At 39.3% G+C, this 24,308-nt stretch overlaps 4 protein-coding genes across 5 annotated transcripts; all 4 read right to left on the bottom strand.

The window, feature by feature from the left end:
- Positions 1-1,527: 1,527 nt before the first annotated feature.
- Positions 1,528-2,036, bottom strand: LOC124409116 (NF-kappa-B inhibitor cactus-like). The gene is made up of 2 exons (XM_046886537.1): positions 2,008-2,036; positions 1,528-1,960 (listed from the first exon to the last, which is right to left on the bottom strand). Exons 1-2 carry the CDS (start codon positions 2,034-2,036, stop codon positions 1,528-1,530), a joined length of 462 nt encoding a protein of 153 aa, XP_046742493.1.
- Positions 2,037-4,558: 2,522 nt separating this feature from the next.
- On the bottom strand, positions 4,559-15,592 carry LOC124410079 (homeobox protein MSH-D-like). Its single transcript, XM_046888202.1, has 5 exons — positions 15,156-15,592; positions 14,308-14,442; positions 8,295-8,536; positions 5,024-5,160; positions 4,559-4,892 (listed from the first exon to the last, which is right to left on the bottom strand). The coding sequence occupies exons 1-5, from the start codon at positions 15,355-15,357 to the stop codon at positions 4,652-4,654; spliced, it is 957 nt and encodes a 318-aa protein (XP_046744158.1). The 5' UTR covers positions 15,358-15,592; the 3' UTR covers positions 4,559-4,651.
- LOC124410080 (prenylated Rab acceptor protein 1) lies at positions 12,030-23,612 on the bottom strand. 2 transcript variants are annotated; one of them, XM_046888205.1, is made up of 4 exons: positions 23,424-23,612; positions 22,812-23,045; positions 22,480-22,679; positions 12,030-12,068 (listed from the first exon to the last, which is right to left on the bottom strand). In XM_046888205.1, exons 1-4 carry the CDS (start codon positions 23,513-23,515, stop codon positions 12,058-12,060), a joined length of 537 nt encoding a protein of 178 aa, XP_046744161.1. In that variant the 5' UTR covers positions 23,516-23,612; the 3' UTR covers positions 12,030-12,057. The 2 variants fall into 2 exon arrangements, with proteins under 2 accessions (XP_046744161.1, XP_046744160.1); XM_046888204.1 differs by lacking the exon at positions 12,030-12,068 and adding an exon at positions 22,182-22,395 and having other exon boundaries at positions 23,424-23,611.
- Positions 18,040-21,304, bottom strand: LOC124410077 (UBX domain-containing protein 4). The gene is made up of 7 exons (XM_046888198.1): positions 21,080-21,304; positions 20,582-20,716; positions 19,982-20,430; positions 19,568-19,840; positions 19,156-19,467; positions 18,786-19,021; positions 18,040-18,625 (listed from the first exon to the last, which is right to left on the bottom strand). The coding sequence occupies exons 1-7, from the start codon at positions 21,159-21,161 to the stop codon at positions 18,487-18,489; spliced, it is 1,626 nt and encodes a 541-aa protein (XP_046744154.1). The 5' UTR covers positions 21,162-21,304; the 3' UTR covers positions 18,040-18,486.
- Positions 23,613-24,308: the final 696 nt, after the last annotated feature.

Below are 24,308 nucleotides of genomic sequence, written 5' to 3'. Positions count from 1 at the left end.
ATATGATTTTCATCATGTGCTTACAGTTGCTAAGTGCTTCTTCAGCTCTTGGAGTGGCAGATGATGGATTTGGCTGGCTCGAAAGAAGTTCGTCGGGTGAATGAAATGTTTCAAATTCGTCTGGTGCAAATTCCTGTTCTAGCTGTAGCTCTGATTTTATCGTAATCGAAGCGAGCTCAGCATCGACAAACTCTTTCAGCCGTTCACTGCAATCTTCAACCTCTGTAAACAGAATGGAATATAATTAGATATAACGCGAAAGAAGTTTCATTGAAAATAAAGGATTCAGTAAAAAGTGCTGGCTTACTGATGGCTTCGACGTTGCTGGCGCTGCCCGGTATCGCAGGAGATGCAAGCCGGTACACCTCGAATGCAGCCTGTACCGGAGGGCGTTTCCGACTGGTGTATGCTTCCATTGTAATTGAACTGTATTTTATTTTTCACTGATTGATCAATCTGCCTTGCTCACTTCGACTTGACGAACTTTGTCTCGTACAAACGCAGAAAGCGAAGTGACGAACTCGAAGTAATTTCACTACAAGACAAACTTATTTTTTTAAATATTCATATACGTGTCATTATCTACCGTAACGGTTTACCGTATGAGGATAATCAACAATATGAAAACTAAGTTTGCCTTGTATCACATGAATCAGTGTTTGCCAGTCAGTCACTGCATGGATACGTACCATTATCTACCGTAATGGTCTACCGTATGAGGATAATCAACAATATTAAAACTAAGTTTTCCTTGTCTTCCTTGAATCTGTACAATGTACGTGCACGCGATAATTCCTGTTGAACTGACATATGTGGAAAATGATTCTGGTGTCAGCTTCTTCGTGATAGCACATCAGATTGTTGTCGATCTGTCTTTTAATTTTATTTTCATCGGACATCTCATAAACGTAACATTTGTCATAGTTTAGTTTGACAGTTTTTCCTCGGATCAAAAGCGCCATTTCGTCTCTCTCCCAATCTTCTATCAAAAATTCTACACATTTTTCTTTGAAATTTCTATTTCTCAATAATTTCGGGAACTCAGCGGGACATATATTTTCTTTGCGCACGTCATACTGCACGTTGTCTTCACCTTTCAGGTCGTGCTCATAATCTTTGATGCTGGGTGTTTCGTATTTGTCGAATATGATGTGCACATTGAAAGCGTTCTGAAGAAGTGGCTGCTTCTAGTACCGTAAGTGCAATTGATGGATTTCGTTCCATTGGAGGAAGAGGTTCCGGGATAGAGTCAATAACTTCCATAGGTTCACGTTGTGAACTTTGTTCTTCTGAAGAAAGAGGTTTTAGGGCAACGGGTTCTGTAACTCTCGGAGCTACAGATGTTGAATCTCGTTTGTTTCTTGGAGAACGAAGTTTCGAGGGTTTCGAGGCACGGTCTGTAACTTCGGGAGCTGGTGTAGATGATAATTCTCGCTGTGTCCTAGACTCCCGGGTTTTGGATAGATGTGCTTCAATTTCCGATGCTGAAAGTGGCACTAGATTCACTCTCAGCGACCTGAGCATGATTCATATTTGAAAGGCCGTCAGTCGACCGTAATTTCTCGCATCTAAATTGATTTGTGGATGTTTGCACAACCACTCTGCCAGCTCGTAATCTCTCTTGAAAACGGTTGTATGAAGTACGGTCTCACCTCCGCATGATTCCCTTTCATTCACATCAGCGCCCATCAGTACTAGTATTTCGATAAGGTTTATGGCACGAATCCCGCTGTGACATCTCGCAGCTACGTGAGTGCAAAGCTCACCACGGTAGTTTTTGATTTGTATTAAGTTGACGAATGCTCCGCTGGTCCGCTCGTGAATCCGGTACAGTACCCTCAACGCTCCACATTCCGCCAGCTCGTGAAAGATTGTCTCTCCCGTCTCTCGGTCTCTTTTAAACAGATCTTCAAATGCAGACTTTTCCATTTTTATAAAGTAGTTGAAATATGCGACCAACCTGAAAGAAGTTCGTGAACGTAATGATCCATATTCCTCGATTCGTACCCATTTATCACGGGGTCAGAGGTTATCATACTGTTTTCGTGACTCGACTATATTTAACATTCGAACAGTTAATGATACATATCTGGGACGTCAGCTAGTATTCTTATCTTTAACCTTGAATGTCTTGACCTGATCTGTGATGATTTTTGGAGTTTACCCATCACGTGCAACGTTGTGGTTTTGGGGTATCTTTTTTATGCTTTTTGGGTTTCAGTTTCAGATTATCTTGAATCTTACGGCGTTGTGCCAATCGAGCCTTGCTAATCTGCAAAGTCTTCCAGAGTTTCAGTCTTTCGGAACATAGTCTGTTTTATTACGGCTTACTACTCGGTTTAGTTCATACGTGATATGCGGTTCGCTTCATCTCCGGCAAGCTTGGACGAGCCATGATGTTGCCGACGAATCATTAGGCTGGCGAACATCGTTTGTGGTGAAAAAATTCAACTGTATTCTGAGCCAAATACATCTCAATGCATCAGGTTGACATTGTAATGTCGAAATTCCTATTCTCACCTGATGCTGCATCTAGGAATTATGCACCGTACGTTATTGTGTTCCAGACTGTATATATATATATATATATATATACAGATTTTTTTTACATTTTAGGTGTATTACACAGCCCATCACGAATAATAAGTTTAGCAGCACCTCCCTGAATTTTGCTTGCACTCCGATTGAATTGCACGTCATAGCCGATGCATTATCTGCGGTAAACCCGATAATGTTTTACAGAGCAATGTTGTTCACGGTAAGGAACTTTATAATAGATGCATATATTTCAGCATCTGTACAATTGTGTACTTCCAACAATCCCAAGCATCGATCTCGTACTTCGTTCGTGATAGCCGCAGTTACTTTTGCTCTGCTTTATAATTCATTTTGGACTCCATAAAAATTCTCGACAAGTTTCTCGTATTGGAATTCTTTTGGGACACCACCTGTGGCACACTTAGCCAAATATTGAAAATAGTGACATCAGGTCGCTTATTTCTAGAAATGTGCTTGGTGATTTTAGTCACAACAGCAGCTCGCATAGCAGCTTCTTTAATGTTCCTTGTAGCAGGAATCGATGCACACAATGCTATGTTTGCATCTGAATTGATTAGGTAGTATCTACCACTTTGACAACTCTGATTGATTCTTATGACCAAAGTTGACACATCTATTCCCATGTCATTAGCAAATTTACCCAGATCCTCTCTGCTAAAGATAGCACCAGCAAGCGGTGTCAACATATACAAAGGTTCAGGTAGACCAGCTGCAAACTTGCACAATAATATAGCAGGTCTGCTTGTTTTATTGACAAAGTTATGTATGTGGCACCCTTCAAGTCGGTGTACACTGCTCCCTCTTGCTTGTATGTAGATACAGTAAGTCATAAATTTCACTACGTCTAATATGAAACAGCCGAAAATCTGTCTTGCCATATGTATGAAGCTATTCACATTCAATTATATAAGCTATTCTCTCTCTGATTCCCGCGTCACCTGTCGAAGTTTCTAAAACGTCCAAATTGCCATCCTCGTCAATCGCTTTCATGCTTACATTACAAATCTCGAGCAGAATATCAAGCAGGCGATAAATTCATGAAGTGTTGTTAGATCAACATTACTGAATTCTTTGATAATGAATTATATTGATGAATTAAAAATTAAGAGTCTGAGCCGACATTTGAATGGTAAACCCACATTCCAATTGACTGATTCAATTATTTCAATAATATGTGTACAATTAAATTTGAATAGACATGCTGTAATACGATGATCGTCATTCCGGCGTGAAATTTAGTTTAATTTCCATTCAAGTGGAAATCCGTTTATTTATATCTATATATATATATAAATATATATATATACATATATATATATATATATATATATATATTTACAAATTACATTAGTCTTATACAGAATTAGAGTAAGTGCATCGGTTTCAATCATTTGAACTGCTTTTTGTTTTGGCGCCTTGCATTGAATGTTATTTCAGTTTCATTTTACGCCACAGAAACTATCGTATTTCAGTTTAAAACTTCCTGCAAATTGACACGTTAGATTTGTCAAATGGAAATTATTTCTTAAAATGTAGTGCAAAGGAGAAAAAGTGATTGAAAGCAGTGCACCCACCCTACATCGCATCCGTTGTAAAAATAAATAATAAAATCCAAGGTACCTACTGTAAATACGAAAAAAACCATCCCTCATGTGAATATAAATATTAAATAAATACAATTGTTGTGTCATACAGATATCGAGATATGTAAAAACTTTTTCTCTCAGTGTGAAATATCCTATTTATCCCATTTCTTCAAACTCCTACGCAATTACAGGTACCTGCATATAATATAGAAGCCAAGATTCGAAATAGCGCAGCATCAATCACGAGGTATGTAAAACTTTTCTTCAATTTTCTACCAATACTTGTATGTATAAGTTATTTGCGTATCTCTCATTCCTCAGGTTTGTTTATTCACTTCCCATATTTTTTCAAATATCCTAACATTTTTGTCAAATGAAGAAAGAAGAACGGTATATAACTTCAATAGTTCCAAACCGTAACTGAACTTCAAATTTTTATAGCTAATAGACAAGCTGCAGTGACTCAATTGCATAATCTCATAACTCCCACTGCATGTATGCCGTTCTCATGATTCCTCGGTGCGATGAGGATGAACAAGCCTGTAGTCTAATCGCTGCGTCGCGTGATGCGAAGAGTGGGGTGAAGGTAGGCCCTGGAATATGGCGGCGTGCTGACCAGGAGAAAGATTGCTCGGCAATGGTTGCACGCTCGGCATTGATGGAGGAATAGCCATTGGCGTTAGGTGAGACAGCGACGGCAGCAACGGGCTTCCCGGGTGCGTTGGCTGCCCTGGGTAGTTGAAAAACCTGCAATTTTGATGGTTCCTTATTCAGTCCTTCTTGTTTTTAAGTCGAGAATACCGCGGGTGTCAAATTTTCCGCGAAAATTGCCGAAATTCGAAAATATTTTATCAGTCACATTACTCTCGAACAATTACCATAGGCGATCACCAACAAATATTGGCCTCGGCGTTGGGATTCCCAAGCTGGAATAGTACTGTTGAGCAAGCAATTCGACGTCGTTAGTGTACTTTCTTTTCCACTTCGTTCGCCGATTTTGAAACCAAATTTTAATCTGTAACAGAAATTTTTGACATTTTTTAAGACGTGTTTTTAACTACTTTGACTCGCTTATATTATCATGATTCTTTTCATCGAATATCGGGCTATTGCCAAGACGGCTTCCTCCGCTATTCACGAATTATCTTACGGGACTTCGTTTAACTTATCACAGTGTGATCAACCGCGTTTTTTGTTTTCTCTGCCGGCGTTCAATTTTCGGTCATATATTTTCCCTTGAACCACACTCGAAATGGGTATATCAATACATTCCGAAACCCCAGAAAGGGACGGTGTGCGGTTACACTTGACACTCTACGCGTGTTTCGAGGCACTACATCACAAGACGTGACGTTTGGTTACATTTACCCCAGAAGCCGTGGTATTGAAATGTAACCTGCACTTCCTAAAAATAGTCTACACAACAGAATGTAGATCTTGAGTCTTTTCCTGCGGTGTTGAGAAACGAAAAAGACCTTGTCCCGCTATTTTCATTCCGGCTCCAATGACGAATTCAAATTACATTCTAATTTTTTTTTTTTTTGTTTTTTCTATGAAACCCGTCAATTTCTTGAATCCAAAATCATGACTGCGCGTTTCTCGTCATCAATCAAACGGAAGCAATACTTCGACGGTGATTATCTCGGTAATGACAAACGTCATGGCTCGTATGACGCCGTGACAGGGTGCTGGGTGAAAATGCGAGGAGATGAAGGCGTCGCCTTGAGTCTTGCGAGTTCGGGGGACGGATCCGTTCGCGTCCGAGTACACGTTTGTAGAAAGAGCGCGGGGGAGACGTATAGCTCGGCATAACTGTCACAATATTTCTCAGTCTTAACGAGCCGTGGCTGCAGCCTCGGCACAAGCTGCTGCGGCTCCGTCGGCTGCCCCCTTTTAGCCGCAAAGATGGTCTTCGGATGCGTCGACGCGCTCCGACGCCCCGTAAGACTATCCACCCAGAAGCTGGTGCATGCGAACCAGGACGGTGAAGACAGGCGTCGATTTTTTAATTAGGATATATTGCATCGCGTTTATTTTCACCCTCCGTGTTTTCAGGCCTGGTAGGTGGTAACTCTATACCAAACCCAACCCAGGCAGGGAATTGACAAAGAAGAACCGCTTCTACTATGCAGACCAATTCCCAGCTTACAGCTTATAGCTTGACACGAGAAAATATCTAACTACTTTCAAAATTGAAGATAATAGACCAACCGTTACGGATGTCTTTTATAGTTTTCACAGTTTCTTATCTTGCCTATGATTTCAAGATTATTCTCTACTTTCCTCCAGATCTTTGGCCCACTCGATCTGTAAGTATACCTTAACTCCATTAATAAGTCGTTAGCTCAATTATAGTGTCTAATTTGATCCGATTGCTTATGCAATAAAAAACTAAATTCACTAATGCCTGTCGAATGTGTTAAGCACCTGAATCACAGGTAGGACGTTGCAGAATAAGAATCGTATTCACATTGTTCACGAAGAAGAAGAAAAATAAAGACATTATTAGGGGAAGGCAACCCACAGGGGCTTGAAACTTCATCGAAATACTCAGAATTCCAAGAGGGCAGAACCTCGGAGGGTGGAGAGGTGCTAATTGGGCTAATAGGGGAGTTCAGTACGGTTTTCTTTAATTTCTTGCACTCCCGTTACCGGCCCTCAATGTGGCGCCAGAATCATCTCCTCCGCTGGCGTCTGCACACGTGTGTCAAAGGACGCCCATAATTCAATTCTAGTTGAACACAAATTCTGGCGCAGATCACGAGCACCGGAAAACCGGAGACTTACAACTCAGCTCAGGTGATCAAGTCTGCGACTGCCGAAGTCCTCTCATATCGTCAATTCAAACTCGTCTTTTGCCGTCCTCTTCGGTCGGTTATTCCAATTATTTATTTGTTCCAAACGTAACTCGGTGCACAATTAGTTAAAAAAAAAATGCTTGACCGTTAACGGATGTTCTTGAAGTCAATGTAACAATGCATCTTTAGGAAGAATCATTACGGATCGTTCAAAATTCAGGAAAGCGAAACTTTTGCAAACTCCACTTATTCTGTCACTCTAAAGTTACGAAATAGTAATTTTTTTCAATGTTTAGTTGCTTTAACGTTTCCAACTTCAACCTCGTAACAGTCTATTCCTCGACTCCTGCAGAGGATGGTCCTGTACGGATTTCACACTGGCGCCAAGCTTCCGAATTCCACGGCTAAGGGTGAGCTCTCGGTATTTAAAATTTATTAGGGCATGGCCCGGTGTTTCCGAGGTCCGCAACGGGAGGGTGTGAAGGATCTGTTAAGTCACGTGTTGGCGCGACGTCTTCCTTCTCTGAGGACGTCGACGCGTTCATCAAGGATCGAGCAAACGTCCTGTGCGGTCATGGAGCGCAGGAGCGAACCGTGTGAATCAACTTATTCCTCAAGATTTTGGTAAACTGACTTCAAAGTTATCATTCTGGGCGTGGTTCGTGACGAATGCCAACCGGAAGCTTCATAAATGATTCGTATTCCGGGTTACAGGCGACGTCTTGTCGTCGCCATCATCACTCAGATAGGTTGTCTTATGAAACATGTTGTAACGATCTGTCTTTGCTAAAGAAAATACGACGCGAGTCGATATCGTGTTCGAAGAATGATAGAAAAGTCTTGGAAGATCTTTTTTTACCCCCCTTTTTCCATGCGGTCGTGTTGAGTAGTAAATCACGGTTTCAACGTGTAGAGATTCTATACCGAGTAAACAGAATCTAGTTGATCTTGCCAAAAGCTAGAGTTAACGTTGGACAATAACCTTGTTATTACTAATATTCGTTGACAGTCATCTGTTCACGTCAAACTCAGATACCGAACACCAACGATAATTAACAGGACTCAACTGTCCTTCAAACAATCATCCCGTTTTTACATCTTATTAAGTGTAATGTTACACTTGACATTTTCTCAGCTACACACACACACCCGTGTAATTGAACACGCAGAAGATCGTTACCTCAAGATTTTTGCGGGGGCTACGTGATTTGAACTCATGTCACCTTCGCGACTCCCATTACACAGCTATATGTACTATAATAATATATTCGTGGACCAACGCCAGCAGAGTCGAGACTAATTTGTCTAACAAAAAGGAGAACTTCGCCAGAGTTGTGACAAATTAACTTACCTGAGTCTCGGTGAGCTTGAGGCTTTTGCTCAGCTGCAATCGCTTAGCAACGCTCAGGTATTTGTTCCTCTCGAACTCAGCTTCCAAGGACTTGATCTGGGCGGCAGTGAATGCGGTGCGTGGTCGCTTCTTCCGCTCTTCGTCGCTCGTTCCACAGCCGCTTCCGGGTCGCGCCAAGGGGTTGTCATCCCCGGCGGTGCTGCTCGATGACAAGTTTGTTCCACTGCTGCTCGTGCAGGCTTCTGCGAAAGGATCGTGTAAGATTTTTGTACATCGGGTATCAGATAGCGTTGTTTTTTCCCCCATTCGGCCGGATGTGTTCGCGTATAATTTTCACGACAAGCCGTTCTCCGCTGCAACTACGTAGTTTATAAGTGTCTGGGATCATCTTCTAATTATCTGGCCATTTGTCAGACGAGGGAGGCGGGCAGCTACGCAGTGACAAATGTCATACCGGGACGAAACCGTGAATATATCTATGTATGCATGCACGCTTATGTGTGCGTATAAAAGCAAAACGTCGAGAGGAGGTGCATCGGAATAAAGTCGAGATATTTATACTCTCCGTCCTGGCGGAACTCATGTTCGGTATAACACGTAGAGCTAGAAACTTGAAACTTGAAGTGTGAGTTGGTACCTAGGCCACTGGTGTAGTTCAAGTTTTATCTCATGTCGCAGAGGTTTCCTCGAATGTTTTTGCATCGCGAATAATAAACCGAAGAAGATTGATGCTTTGGGGGTAGGCAACCAAATTCCCGGGAAGCGTTTGCGGTTGAAAGAATACACGAGGTCGTCGCCTTTGTAATTGGGCTACAAATTAACCTCAAGAGAAAAGGAATAATCCTAATTAGACATTCCTCCGCGAGCGATTCACCGGCGTGAAAACGTCCGAGGTTGAGAATAATTGAACAATCCAAACTCGGGGAATTTGCTCTTAAATTTCCGCGCCCACTTATATGCCTCTCGATATACTGCAACGAACGTAGCATTTACAGTACCCAGCATCTTCGAAACATCACGAAATTTCGCCATCAGTATTTCGACGAAGTTTTATCGTCAATTTGAAATATGTACCTAATAAACCAATCTGTCTACACCTTGTTGAGCTGGTCTGACTTTTTTCATTATCTTTATGTGGTCTAGGTAATTCTGCACAAGAATTTTTCCTCACAATACACTATCTTATGTGTATACATATTAATGTACACGTATACTTTGTTATGAAGCATGATTTCGCGAATCTTCGCCATTCACACTCAGATATATGATATAAAATCAATTTTACTAATTTTCAGATGAGAATTCCATAAGAATGCTAATGAAACTTGATCGGCACAGACAGCGAATTCGCAGATTGACTTCTTCTACTATACGATGACCCTAAACAAAAGGGGTTTTGACACTGGGCAAGGAAACGTTTCAGTCTGCAAAATCTGTAATTCTAAACTGCTTACTCCCTGGGCATAGTGTAGACAGATTCATATGACTTCCTGAGTTCAAAACATGAACATCGAAAGAAGTCTCTTTTCGAATTTTGAAAAAAGCAAGCAGCTCCGGTGCAGCAGTGGAGGCACAAATTAGAGTAGATAAATGCGTTTAACGCGCGGTCTGAGACGCGGTCTCGAACTGTGCTAGAATTTGTGAAGATTTCAGGTGACATTTCAACCACGCCCTGGCAGTAAATATCTTTGAGAACTATTCGTAGAGCCGCAAAACGGCGAGTGTCGAGTACAGCAGGAGCGACCGATATATGCCGAGAAACCCGCGGGACGGAAGGATCGGTCTCGGGAACAGGAACATCGCTGCATCGTTTACCGGCTACTAATTGTCAGATCGCGACGTAATTGTCGGCCGTCTCGCGTTTTTTCTGGCCAACCCAAACGAGCGGGCTAAATGCGTACTCTGCTGCCTAACTTACCGCGCCCGCCAGCAATGTGTGTAATGTGTATCACAGCATCTGCCGTACGCATCTAATGCCCAAGAAAGCACTCTCACACAAGCCCTGACGTTGTCTTACTTGACGACATAAAGACACTCGGTACCGTCGCTTTGCTGTGACTTTTCGGAACACTAAACGTCTAAACACTCCGACCAACTGACTAATTACACCCCTCGAAGGCGGGAGAAAAAATTTTCCGCGAAATCCTTGAAGTAGATACACCGAGAGAAACTTTTGATTCTGGGTAAAAAATGAAAATTAGTCTTGTGGCTGTAACCGGAAAGTCTAAAACGAGTTATTAATCTTTTTGATTATTGTCAATTATACTCCATTTTCTTGAAATCATTATAATAATTTGATGTTGGTGCTATGATAAATTGATGTCAAGACCTTATTTAATTGAAAAGAATTTAGCCAACTAAACAAAAAGATTTCGTGTTGCAATGACCAAAAAGTATAGTACTGACAACTATAATTATACTAAATAATTACTTGTTCTTAATTTTTTTATAATCCCAACAATATTCGAACCGTTGTAAAAATACTCATTCTTCTGAAAATTTCTAGTATCTATAACAAATGAAATTTTTCTCATCGCATAACCCACTTTTTTCTGTTTCAACTCTGAGACTTGTATTTATAAATTTGAAATATCCTAACTAACTAATATACTAACCTAAAAACAAGCAAAGTTTCAAATCATTTTTACGATTTCTTCGATCATTTTTTTATAGAATCAAATATCATAGAGCAAATTGAGAAATCCGAATGCTTGATTTAGACATATTTTTACGCTTGTCAAACTGCAATTCGATTAAATTAATTATCTTCTGGATACAGTTTATAATTTAATATACCGACTGAAGGGAATGAAGGCGTAGGATTTTAGTACCGATCGAGTCTACTCTGGAACAACTCAATTAACAACGGTCTTTAATTAATTGAGCGTGAACCGGTGTGACTCGGTAATGAATATTCGTCAAACCTGATTTTATCGTGTTAGCGATGTATCAAATGAGTACTAATAAGCTAGTCGTATAGTTGTCGCTGCAATTTTTCTTCTGCTGCCCCTCCCAGGTTTGAAATTAGAAAAAAGTCTATCGCTCGTTCCACGACGATTACGAAACCGTGAATTTCGGGGCAAATTATCACCCCACAGTTTACACGACAAATTTTATGTCGTGATCTCTAGCTCGCTCATCGCGTATAATTCAACCCTATTTATCCCAGCTAATTCCCAGCGATATAGAATCCGACTTTATTACGTAACATTTGCAAAGAAAGAAACAAGTATAACTGCTTCTCGTAAACAAATTCATTCATCTCCAAATAAAATAACAAACGTTTCGTTAGCATGTGATTCATTCAAATTATACCTACTCCTGAAAGAGATAAAAAATAATTTAAACCGACGAATACAAAAAAAGAATTTTCCTTTCGCGCGCATGTGTGCGCCGGAAGGACGAAAAACAGAAGAAACACAGGGTGTCACGTTAACGCAGTTCCGAATCGGTGAGTTCCAAGCTTGCGAGTCGAGAAAGGAGCTCAAAGGGTAACCGAAAGGAAGTGAGAACCTGAACCTGCAAAAAGAGCGGGTTGGAGAGAGAAGAAAACAGAGCGGAGCTTACACGACATGAGCAAAAGCAACGAGCGTTCGTCGCAGGAATAGAATACCACGCCTTCCAGTTTACCTAATTGCTGCGGGTGACGCTGAACTTGTCTCCTAATTATTCAGTGATGAATGAGACGCTGGCTAGTGAAAGGCGCGGTAAAATTGTCTGATAAGAAACGCTAATTTCACTCACACCCTTCTCGCTCCAAAGCTCATCCGATATCTCAAGAGCCTGTGAATCCTTTACAGAAGGATACAAGGCATGCCGCCACGAAATATCCTCGTTTTTGTGTTCGCCTTTCAAGTTCATGATTATACATAGTGACGAATTTTTCGGGAATGGGAAATACCGGTCATAAACTGAAGATAACAATTCTTCAACATTCCGTAATCGATTCTGTGCAAGACCCAGTGAAAATGAAGTGTTATGGAAATTCCCGAAGTACTATTTTAGAATTTTCGAATGCACGCTATGCCGATTGCAGGAGAAATCGTGGTAGACCATTCAGATTCACCAGATTAAACCAGACAAAGTCGAATTCTTTGCATCGCTCAAGTACAGCTGTTATCTTCGTCTAACACAGTGTGGCCAGTGAAAATTCGGTTAGTTGAAAGGTCTTCAAGTTTATTTGGAATATTCGATCGCACCAAAAGTAATTGGCCAGTAAGAACCGTCTCGGTTGAATGACGATGGTGATAATAATAAACGATATTTTGACGTGACTTAATTTGACTACAAGACAACGGGCAAGAGTCGTAACGAGGTGTCTCAGCCACTTTCATCTTTCCTTTGAATCTCTTTGGATATCTCCGGGCGTGTCGGGTTGTTGGTCCTTCGCGTGTCTCTTCAAGATTTACGCAGCCTCCGATGGCTTTGTAGTTGAACTCGTGTCTCCCCTATTTCTTGCACATTGCGTCTTAAACTGCACTCGTACCGAGTATCGCATAACTCAACCACCGAGACCAAGGGTTCAGGATGCAGAACGCAAGTGTAGAATAATTCTCCGCATCGCGTTTCCCTGGATTCTCGGATTTATTACGACCGCCGAACCGCACCGAGTCGATCTAACAATAAATCAGAGTGGATCAGTCTAAACAAATCCGCAAAGCTGTAACAAGAAATACCAGCCGACTGAATAAGACAGACGGAATTTTTTTTGCCCGTGAAGTCGAAGGGTCAACATCACCTTGACTTCAAATTATACTTGAAGTGCATTTATACAACTCTAAAGCTACTATAATCGTGAATTTGTGTTAATTTCCACAGCGATCCACTCAGTGCTAGAGATTTTGAAATAAATATTTATACTATACTGAACTGAACGGGTGATTACTAATCATTGAGTGTAGTTACCGGTAAAAAGTAGAGTAAAATTGTTTACTCATGTAGAATTGAATGAAGCGTGTCGTCTCGTAGCGCCGATCATGTATCAGCACGTCTTAAATTTTATCTCAATTGAATACACGAAGAAGAAGTTCCACGGCATCCGCGGAAGACGGATGCCGTACGAAGCTAAGGAAGGAGGAGAAATGCGCAGTTAATAGCGTAAAGTGAAGAACATCACGAAACGAAGAACACAGAGCGGGCGGGAACGACGCTGGGCGTCACGACGGCGGAAGTCATGGATCAAACTCCGGCAGAATGAGCGTAGCCACCGATCTCCCGGGTAATTGGCACGATATTTGACAAATTTACTCCAAACTTACAAGATTCGATTATAGTGATTTCTCGGACCTTTAATGATGAACAGGTTGCGGTTTTTTCATCCTTGTCTTTGATGGTACAACACAATTCTTTTGTAATTCATATCTGATGAGTTTCACGGACGGGATTTCTTTATGCACAAGTAAACTATTTGCGTTAAACAATCACATTGCATGATTCTTTGTTGTAGGTGTAATTGAGGAAAAATATTTGTCTCGGTCCGCCTATTGATTACTGTTACCAGCTACTATTAAGGGGAGGCTTCGATGAAATTTCGCTGATATCGAGTTTTTTGTTTTTCAAATGACTAATAAAGAAGTGATCTAAAATTCCTTCCAACAAAATTTAGATTAAGGTAGTATGTTTGCTGAATAAAATTTCAATCTCCTGCGATGAGTGTGCATGCGCAAGAAATTTTTGGGAGCAGTATGCTGGAAATTTTCTGCTGGAAATTTTTTTTCAGTACACATACTACCATAATCTAAATTTTGTTGGGAGGAATTTTGGTCACATCTTTTTTAGTCGTTTGAAAAGTCAAAAACTCGACATTATCAAAATTTCACTGTAGTCCCCCCTTAACAATGTTCATTATTTATATTGAACAATCTTATACAGCTAATTGCGGCTCTATTGGGAAATAATCCGAACTTGGTTATTTCACGAAGTTACAAGTTTCATAGAGGCGGATAAAAGCTGCAGAATTTCACTGACATCAGGCAAGTTAATTATTCATGTTTAGACAATTTCTATTATTTACCGTAGCTGATTTCGGGCTCAGGTGACGTTGAACAAACTATATCCACGTCTTCCAGGTCTATTTGTTCCTCTTCTTCCGTCACTGACATCGAAGAGTCTGGCACGGTTCTTGTCAGCCTCGATTCTTGTTCGGTAGCTGTAAATTGGCGATATCATTCAGTTTAGAAAATTGCTGCGACTCAAAACTTAAGATGGCAAAGTTAAAGTAGTGATTAAGAATTTTATAGACATTTGAAAACATGTTTGAAAAAAATTTGCAAGCCTGAGGAAAACTTATTTTTAGCAGTGTAATAATTAATTGATTAACATATGATTGATAATATTGTGTGTTGATAGTGTTGAATTCATCATGTGAAGAAGTTGAAAGACAATGCAGAAAAATCAGCATAGAATAGTGAATTTTTTTTTTTAAACAAAGTGAAATCGGTTACGATAGAAAATATACAATGAATTTTTATAACACAGAGGCTTATTGAAGCAATTGAATTGCAGAATTGATTTCGGCTTCTATAACTTTGATTCCGATTGGTTCTAGAAATCCCTCCACCCTTACCGCGTAGAAGGATCCTGGCTTTTGATAACGATTCTAGTTTCAACGACTAAAATCAAATACGGTATTTTACACCGAACAACTATCCTTTAATCAGGACAAACCGAGTCCTCATTCACAGAGAACTTGCATCCTCAAAATGTACTCTTAATAAACAACGTAAAATGACAACAAATGAATATTATAAATAGTAATTGTTCATCCGGCAATCTTGCAATCAAGTTGTTCTTCCTTTCGGCTCTAAAAATGACTTCAAACTAAATGAAATAACATTTGTTCGACAAACTAAAGGAACTTACACTCTGATCGAAGGATAGTTTCATTGCGAAAAGTATTCCGCTGTTGATCCTGAAACGGCACAGAAGTGCCTTGAACGGATTCTTTGCAGGGTGCGAGTAGCCTGTCAATGCTGAAGGCCGCAGCTTTCGCACTTTCCACGGAATGAATCGACACTTTTGATGAATTGGAAACTAGAAGCCTCGGAATCAGACTGTCTGCCATTTTGGAGCGCGAATTGAGCCCTGCATGCAGTCGAGTCTTTTTGACGAGAGTATCACTTCCTTCGTAATATGTTCGTGCACTGTTTTCACGTATTGCTTGCAGACTGTCACCATACAAGCAAAGCTCTTGAAAATCACTATCAGATCCGCGGCGGAGCAGCCGCAAGCTCAGCTCCAATTTGGAGAACGCGGTACCAGAGGTAATTGCTCGGATCGGAAAAAAAATATCGCGAAATCATCCGGTTATTCGCAGTACTGCAATAATCAGCTTTGAACAAACTAAAACCGTAAAATTCCGCCGATCGATAGCCGGATCGATAGCCGAAAGTGTTTAGCCGTAGCGGCACTCGTGACGGGTAAAACGCAACTCAGTGGTGCAGATCTATTAGCACCTCTTGTTAACTGGATTAGTTAGAGAAGTCACTGTTAGAATAGCGACGTCGGGACATTTTTTTTTCTCACGTCTTCTTCTTATTTTCGCCGTTTTTCTTCCCTGAGGATTTTCCTTCTCGTCGTTCCCCTCTCTTTTTTTCTTGGCGTCTCGAGGCTCGAGGCGGCTCCAAAATCCCACATGCACGTGACGTCATTCGCCTTGAAGCCAATCTCTAGGAGCGCTGGGAGTGGCTTGGCTCACACGTGCTTTCGAGAATCTTAATGATCTCGTATCACGACGGTTCGACCACTAAACGGCAGTAACGAGGCAGCCACAAATTTATCGCCCCTGTCACAAGGCACGCCTCGGTCCTGATGGTAGTACCTCTTGTATTTTATTTCATTTCTTTGTTTCCCTTTTCTCTAAATTTATATTATTATCGTTATTATTTCGATACAAAAGCCCGACATAATCGTTGCCTGTCTTTGAGATCGTTCTTGAGGAGAAACCCGTAGTAATTGGAGCAGAAAAAGACTTGACTTTAAATTTTTTTGAAATAATTTCTCCTATTTTTTGGTTCTTCGATATCCTATTTTTTTCTTTACTTCTCGAAGTTTTATTCATTTTCTTTACAGTATACACCTACCTTTTATCCTGGTTCTCTTTGATCTCTGGATACTTCCGGGAATAACTGCCCTAAATTTCGTGTAGGAAGTGAGCCATTATTGCAATCTATTTCTCTATTTCATTTTCCTGCTTCTGACCCAAAGTCGTCGAATCTCTTACGCACGCGACGACGTGACCTGAACTCTATATACACGTTTTGCTTGAGAGCTTGAGGAAAGAGAAATACGTAATTCTCGGGAAAATAGTAACAATTAGCAAATTTTTACCTGCACGATTGGCGTTAAACGATTGTCCTGACATATTATAAGTGAGAAATCGCATAATACCAGAGAGAAAAGATTGGTGCACAGCGAATTAATTATACCGTGCAACATTGAATGAGATTGGTTGAAAAATCCGCCTTCGGTACAATTCAAGCACTTCAGTTGTCTGCTGTTAATTATTAGCAAATACGAGAAAATTGTTAAAAGCTGAATTAATGTCGGTGTTTTTCTGTCTATAGCTTCCCCGGAGAAAACTAACTACAGGGTTAGGCAGTGCAGTGAAAGGTGATCCGAAAAAGATGTTTACTGAAGAAACTGCAGGGCGCACATGCTTTAACTCGCATGTGACCAGTGATCAGAGAATCTGATTTACTGCCTGGACGCTTGACCCTTGAAACATGTCGAGCCAAACACCAATTACCCGTAAAATTATTAAACACTTGAAATATTCGATATCAGATTTCAGCCCGCGCCGCACCTGAAATACATTAGGCAGTGTAATAGTTTTTACCAAAGAGAAGAAAAACTGAGTGACAAAGGCATGTGGGAAGATTTAATTTATGGTTTTATTGGTTTAATTATTGCGGTACATGGTGGTTGGCAAATCGAAGAATTGTTCTTCTGCGTTAATTTAATAATTCATATTTATTTTAATAATCTTTTTGTTTTTTTCAATTCAACTTACCTAATTTGAAATTTTCTTTCCATTTCTACGATAGGAATGTATGTATAATATATGCCTCACTTTCGTTTCGATTATGCTTCTACACAACACACATACACACACACATACACAAAGATATTTTTATATATATTTCTTACGTAACTTACTGTTTTCACGTTAGACGACTATTAAAATTTACGAAACGGAAAAAATGATTCGCGTACTCCTTCATTAGCAGTGAAACTTTTCATACTTTTTCAATGTCAAATATTGAGAATAAAATAAATCAATATATCCACAAATGGGCGTTAATTACCAAGTATTAGTGAACTTAACAATTTCAGCTTGGTTTTGATACCGCCCACTCGAATGATAATTTAAAGAAATTTAATATCAATTCGTATAGAATCAAAAAATATTCAATACATTATAATTAGCAGGTATGTTACAGTGCCGCAATTTTTGTCTCTGCTTCATTATTCAATTCGCATGATTGATATTATTATCTGTAACAAAAACGGAATCGACTTAAATATTGACATAGTTAATTGAAATCACACTAATAAGTGGTCATGCAGTTCGGTAACTAAATAACGGTAGTGTATATGAATACCTGGAAGAAATGGTCTTCCTTAAATACACAACATTGTGATATTTTGGTAAACTGCAGTAAAATTGTTGTTTCAAGGCAAGCCAGTGAAACATACAGCTCTTTCAACACAGGAAAGAAAAACTTCTCACACAATAATAATTTCTATAATTATAAATGATTATTTATTATGTGGTTCATCTGGTAACAATAGATAAGATATAATATTAAGTTAGAATTGTTGCTGTTTTTTTTACTTCGTTTTTGAAATCCAATCACCGTATTATAGAGAAAAAAAATTATTGCAATTATACTCATAGCAGCACTAAGCTGCGATAGTTCAGTATCCGAAGAAACACGGTGTGGCTTATTAAATAAGTTATAAGAACCGTTAGCAATTTGCAAAAATGAAGACAATCACGTATTCGTTTTACAACTTGATTCAATGGAAAATAATCGTGTAAATAAATATTGAACTGCTTTTTCATTTTTTTTTTTTTCTGATGACTTTTGCTTAAATCTAATCACTTCCAGTTTTATTCCTCTGTAAACGTAATCGCATAATTATTCATGAATGATAATTTCAGACGAATTTTTAACGGATATCTGAACTTTCACATTTGCTGAGTGGAGTTTCCGTTCCAAGTGTTATTTTCATCATTATCCTGATCACCACCTGAGTGTAATCTATGCACGTTGCCCTGTGTCCTAATCGTTGAACTTCCTTGACCACCAATATTGCGCCTTAGTAATCTGCAACCAAAAAGCATAGATAATTCTAAACGACTGGTGACTATTCACATAATCTTAATATGATTTTTTGATTCTCACAATATACTTTTGTCCTGACTTAGAGCCGCCCACTATTGGTCTTTAATGACAAGAAAATGGACTGTACAAAATAAAATCTCACCCAGCTGCTACACTTGGAGATGGTTGTGAATTACCACTATCGGTATTGCTGGTGGTTGGATGAATCCCACCCGAAGTTGAGCTAGAACTTTGGTTCCCTGCAGAAGGCGGCGGAGGTCTGGTAAAATATCCCTTTATATAACTGTACACGGAAAGTATACCCGCAAAAATTGCCCACATTAAACGCGACAAGTAGCCATCATCCTGGGCTGATGTTACTGCAGTCGTGCTGTTGGTCTGAAACAAGAATACCAATGACGTGCTTTCTCTTTACTGCATAATCGTATAAGACGTAAGTATAGAAATTCAGCAAAGTTGATCACTCTGCTCAATTTCACTCGAAAATAGTAATTATAGCTGACAGAACGCACATTTCTTAGCGGCAGGATCAATATCACGGCTGTAGGAACCAATTCTAATTCAAGTAATGTTTTGGCATCATCGTCGACTGTTAGATCTCTTCTTGGAAACGATGTAGATAAAGCAAACTGTCTGAAGGGTAACTCGATGTTATCGAGAACATAAGAACGAAGAGCACCAAGTGTACTTGTAGACTCAAACTGTCCCATGTGCGGATTGCCACTGGGTGGTCGAAATTGGATTCGCACGATTCCGGAGTCACTTGAAATAGGTGTACGCGGTTTCGGCTGTTCCTGTATGGGAGATTGTTGCCCATACTGCCGCTGTGGATACATGAAAGGTAAACACAATATTTAAAAACGTTTTTTATCCTAACAGATCCAGAATTTTCGAAGGTTTTCTGGAAAGCAGATAAATACAAACCTGCTGATCAAGTTCCCTTTGCTTCCGTTCAAGCTTGTCTTGCATAATTTGCTGCCTAACTTTCTCCCTGGCAGCAGCTTCAGCTGCCTTTTCTTTCATTCTTTCATCGTACGCCTGTTTTATTTCTAATTCTTGCTGTTTCTGTTTTATCTTCAACATTTCTTGCCCAGTTTTTCTCCTCTCAATTTCCCTTTCACGAACCTTCCTAGCCTCTTCTTCATCTCGCTGTCTTTTTTGCAGCTCAATAAGTCGTCGCGCTCGTTCAACCTTTTCCTGAAAACATTGACGCAGAATATTTTCAAGCTAACAGAGTCTACTATAAATGAAATTTGTCTCACAGTAAAATCAATCTCAATACCCTGTCTTTTACAATAATCAATATATTTTCAAACATGTTTTTATTTGCGCTCTTACTTCTGCTGTTAGCTCCGGTTTGTTGGATGCCTCGGTAGTGGTGTTACTGGTGGATGGGGAATCCAGTTTTGCTGGGGCAGGCTTTATTTCAGTTTCAAGAATTTCTGGGACTGCAGTTTTGTCCGCATTATCGACTTTGATTTCCTCTTTTGGAAGTTGCTGTGAAGCGGCAGGTATCGGCGCCATGCTTGTTCCTGATCCAGTTTCTTCTAAATCGACCACGCTTATTTCTGTCTCACTATTTTTCAGTGAGCTTGTGCTACCTGCCAATGACTTCTGTTCAGCCTGAATAAGGCTTGTAGAAGAATCTTTCGATGTTGGATCGGCTTTTTGTAGAATTGTGTCGATTTTCGATGTTAGATCCGCTACATTCGTTTCCCCAGCTATTATCTCTATCGGTGCTCCATTTTGGCCGATAAAAAACATAGATGGAATTGGAACCAATTGATCTGAATGCCACTGTCAAGGTGTAACTTAAACTGGATACAACTTTATGTCAGAACTTTTTCTTATAAATGAAAATCCATGCATGAATTATAGGTGATCTCTCCAGTATAAGTTTCATATTTCGGTAGATGAAGTAGTAGGAAAAAAGGATACAAATTTGTGTAAAGAATCCGTAGGATTCTGACCCTCCTTCTAGTTTGACAGCGACAAAATCATCGCGCTCTAACCGAGATGAAATCTCTTCACTGTCGATTACTTTTGCAATTTTCGAGGACGCGTCATCTTTTCCTACATGTATGCCGAGAACAAAATAAAGTTTGAATGACTTGAAGTTGTGCATTTCATGAAAAGTATTGAAGTATCAATATTGTTTAGCAGTATATTGAAGAAACGGAAGAAACGCATGACGAATTTCTAAAAATCATATGACAACGATGATTAAGCAAAAAAAAGTCGAACGAACATGGTGAAAGTGTTGACACGAAAATCGGAACAGACAAAATGATGATACGGTACACTTACGAGTTCAACTGACAACGGATTGCACATTCAAATTTGAAGCAATTCGCCAAGCGATCGAAGTAAAATTTATGAAAAATATGCAAGACGGAATATTCACAGAGACATAACCTTAAACATCAAACTACGAACCCTCAACGAATACAACAAAAATCGCCTTTCGCGATTTCGATGCAGCCACTGCCTCTGTAATATTTCCTTCGAACCACTTCATTTCCTAACTCTTGATTATCACTGAAAAAATATACGTCAATTCCTTGGAGATTCTTGACACTGATGACGCAATGTCGAAAGACGACTGATATTCACACTAGAAATTTTAATGTGCCAAGTTGACGTTTCGCGTTTTGTGGACGACTTGTCTTCCTGCTTCTTGGGATTGATGATAGGTGCGCTGTAATCAAACTACTCAACAAATGACAACAATGTTTTTTACGAAATTAACCACCGATTGCCGGGTGATTTCTTTTTCTCATTTACTTGCTCGTGCTACTTTTCAATGAATCTTTGTTAATTTCATTTTTACTATCGCAATTATACAAGCTCACGTCCTAAACCCGTTTCATATAAATATGAACTTAACTTCGTTTAGTTGATGTGTGAATACAACGTTATGTTGTTTGTATGTACATCAATTGAATAAACATTCGTTATATGTAATACTTGTAGCTAGTATTATAGGTAAAACCGGAAGATATTTCGGATTATTATAATGCAACCGAAGGACATGTCAATTAAACTCTCCAATGATTGACCTGCTTATTCAGAACTGAATCTCAAGTTAAAAATAGCTTGTCATGACAGTGAAAGTTACGTTTGGAGTTGGGATTCTCATTTATCAACGTGTGCGATATTCTACGGCCGAAATACGTTACATTACGTAGAGATAAATTTTTTTTTCACTATTTCGATAGAGCACAACTTGACAAATGAACAAGAAAATTCTGTTTTATCCAAATATCAATATTTATTGCTTTCTGCTTGGCAAAGGTTGCATTGCAAAAAAGGCATCATTTTAACAAAAATTAGTATAAATGATTCGGAAGTAACATTTAATTTTTTTTTTATGTGTTCACTCACACTTATTTCATAGGATATACGACTATGCAGTATGAGCAAAGTATATATTATTTATTTTTCATATATTTATGTATATCTATATGTATATACATACGTGTCGATTTACCTATGAATCTATATACATAAATATATTGACTAAACTTTTATTTCAGATATTTCATCCTGATATCAGTCATAAACACCTGTTTATATTATTTATGATTTGTCGTCAAAATATTCTCAATTATAATTATTATTAGCATTATCATTGACTAATGTTTCTTAAACCTCATGTACCGTCAGTGCTTCCAATTCATCTTCACCAGGACACAGCACTGAGTCAATGTTATAAAAAGCAGCATGAATGGTTATTAAAAACCAAGAAACCCCTAGAAAATACACACAGTGTTATGTTTTACATTCTTTTATAATTAGTTCATGGAGTATTCGAATGCAACTGCGTCGAAACTTACCCAAAACCCAAAATAAAGCAGCTCCTGCCCCAACAAGATAAAATAAAGGCAAAGAGCACGCAGCTACTAGGCCATAAACTTGAGCTAGCGTCAACTTGTGACCCACCAGTATCAATTCCTGCTTAGCGTGCCGCTGAGAAACTTTGAAGCAAACACCCAGGGATATGACAACAGTGAGTAAAAGTAGCGGCGAAGTGATTCTGTAGAAATAAAAAATACTATTAATAAATTGTCAAAATACTATTTACCATTGCTAATATCATACCAATTTCTTTCAAATAATAGCATAATTGTAAATATTCTATAAAGATGTAGTAAACGTAATGTCGTACAAACAATAAATAACCAGGCCAAGGAACACGAATAAGTAATTGCTTTGGAAGTACTCGATATTCCTCATAATTCGTTTGGTAAGCCTAGAAAAGCTTGGAGGTGCTCTGATGTTATTTGAGTTCAAGAACAAACTCCACGGCCTAATGTTAGCCTGCCTTTGCTGCACCCAATGTTGAGCTTGAGGATAGCCCATTTGACCAAGGGGAAGTTGTGACAACTGCGGCAGTTCAAATCTGAAAAACAGAAATGGCAGAGAATTTCATTTGAAAAAGGCTGGAATATACCAGAAATCATAGTTATGATAAAAAAAAAAGTGTGTCAACAGTCATGGCGTGTATCAACGACAGTATTAAATTCCGAACTCGGTTGAAATTTTGTCAACACGATTATCCTTTTCTTTTGACAAAAAGAAGACGGAATATCAGCGTTGTATTTATTGAATCATATCAGATTGGAATGCACAAACCATAAATGTCCCGTATCATTGACAGCATTGCCAGTAAAGTTAGTTTAGGTTAGGTTAGGCTAATGTACACGCATGCATATTTCCAAGATCCGTCCTCTCGTCGCACGAGATAAAGAATTGTGGTTTTATAGTTCACTTAAATTACCCCTTTGAAGAATAGGGCTGGTTATAGAGAGTCTGAGTTTCATCCATCATCGATAACTCCACGTCACCTATCAGCGGATCTTTTGAGGCCATCGTATTATCTTGCTCTGCTGTGCTACAGTGAATGAATTACTAAAACAGCTGACGACTAATAAACCGTACACTGTTCGTCAACCTCCTCCCTTCTCTTTTTTGTTTATTCTTTCATAGCTGTCGCCCCCCTCTGCTTGAACGGCAGTGCGTGCCGCCCAATCATCCCCTTCTACAAACGCAATTCCTACCATGTGACTACCACACATTGTTTATACATAGCTTGTCAAAATCCCAACGATATTACGACAATAGTTGTGTATTTTACGTCAAGTACGTGTGCAGTTCGCTACAGGTTGCAATGAGGCTGCCTGAGTAAAAAGTATTTCTTTTACATTTAACTGATTCTGTTTACTAAAATCTCGCGGATATCTCTTCTGCATATTAGACGGACTAAATATTCGGTCAGTCGCGTCAACGGCGTCAATAAAATATTGCAGTCAAGTTGAATATAGCGAAAATGATAGCTGAAAATTGGCATGAATTTTTAAGGATAATGATTTTCCAAGGTGATGTAGTAGGTATATCATCATAACCTTTCCTGTAACCCAAATCGATTTCGAATTCACAATAACGTTATTTGTCCTACATATAACGTTTCGTACCGAAAATAATTTGAAATTCAACTGATCGAATTTTCATTCAGCTATTAGTACGAATGTTATACACACTGTACACATATTTGCCGACGTTACTTGATGACAAAAAATCCTGAACTATCTGTTCAATATACAAGTGTATTGATGACATATGGATTCAGGACGTCGCTATCAAATTAGAGGTTAATTGGATTATG

The sequence above is a fragment of the Diprion similis genome, chromosome 8, assembly GCF_021155765.1.
Source record: "Diprion similis isolate iyDipSimi1 chromosome 8, iyDipSimi1.1, whole genome shotgun sequence".
NCBI lineage: Eukaryota > Metazoa > Arthropoda > Insecta > Hymenoptera > Diprionidae > Diprion > Diprion similis.
Note: the sequence above shows the minus strand (reverse complement) of the source record. Positions and strands in the feature narration are given on the sequence as shown.

What these genes read in the sequence shown, in the direction of transcription:
- LOC124409116 (XM_046886537.1), bottom strand. Translation starts at nt 2,036, where the DNA reads ATGATAACCTCTGACCCCGTGATAAATGG. An exon ending in TCTGACCCCGTGATAAATGG is followed by an intron (nt 1,961 to 2,007) that starts GTACGAATCGAG and finishes AACTTCTTTCAG; the next exon opens with GTTGGTCGCATATTTCAACT.
- LOC124410079 (XM_046888202.1), bottom strand. Translation starts at nt 15,357, where the DNA reads ATGGCAGACAGTCTGATTCCGAGGCTTCTAGTTTCCAATTCATCAAAA. An exon ending in AACTATCCTTCGATCAGAGT is followed by an intron (nt 14,443 to 15,155) that starts GTAAGTTCCTTT and finishes GCCAATTTACAG; the next exon opens with CTACCGAACAAGAATCGAGG. An exon ending in TGAGCCCGAAATCAGCTACG is followed by an intron (nt 8,537 to 14,307) that starts GTAAATAATAGA and finishes ATCCTTTCGCAG; the next exon opens with AAGCCTGCACGAGCAGCAGT.
- LOC124410077 (XM_046888198.1), bottom strand. Translation starts at nt 21,161, where the DNA reads ATGAAGTGGTTCGAAGGAAATATTACAGAGGCAGTGGCTGCATCGAAA. An exon ending in TGATCCTGCCGCTAAGAAAT is followed by an intron (nt 19,022 to 19,155) that starts GTGCGTTCTGTC and finishes TTCTTGTTTCAG; the next exon opens with ACCAACAGCACGACTGCAGT. An exon ending in TCTCCAAGTGTAGCAGCTGG is followed by an intron (nt 18,626 to 18,785) that starts GTGAGATTTTAT and finishes TTTTGGTTGCAG; the next exon opens with ATTACTAAGGCGCAATATTG.
- LOC124410080 (XM_046888204.1), bottom strand. Translation starts at nt 23,515, where the DNA reads ATGGCCTCAAAAGATCCGCTGATAGGTGACGTGGAGTTATCGATGATG. An exon ending in CAGCCCTATTCTTCAAAGGG is followed by an intron (nt 23,046 to 23,423) that starts GTAATTTAAGTG and finishes TCTGTTTTTCAG; the next exon opens with ATTTGAACTGCCGCAGTTGT. An exon ending in TGCTTTATTTTGGGTTTTGG is followed by an intron (nt 22,396 to 22,479) that starts GTAAGTTTCGAC and finishes TGTATTTTCTAG; the next exon opens with GGGTTTCTTGGTTTTTAATA.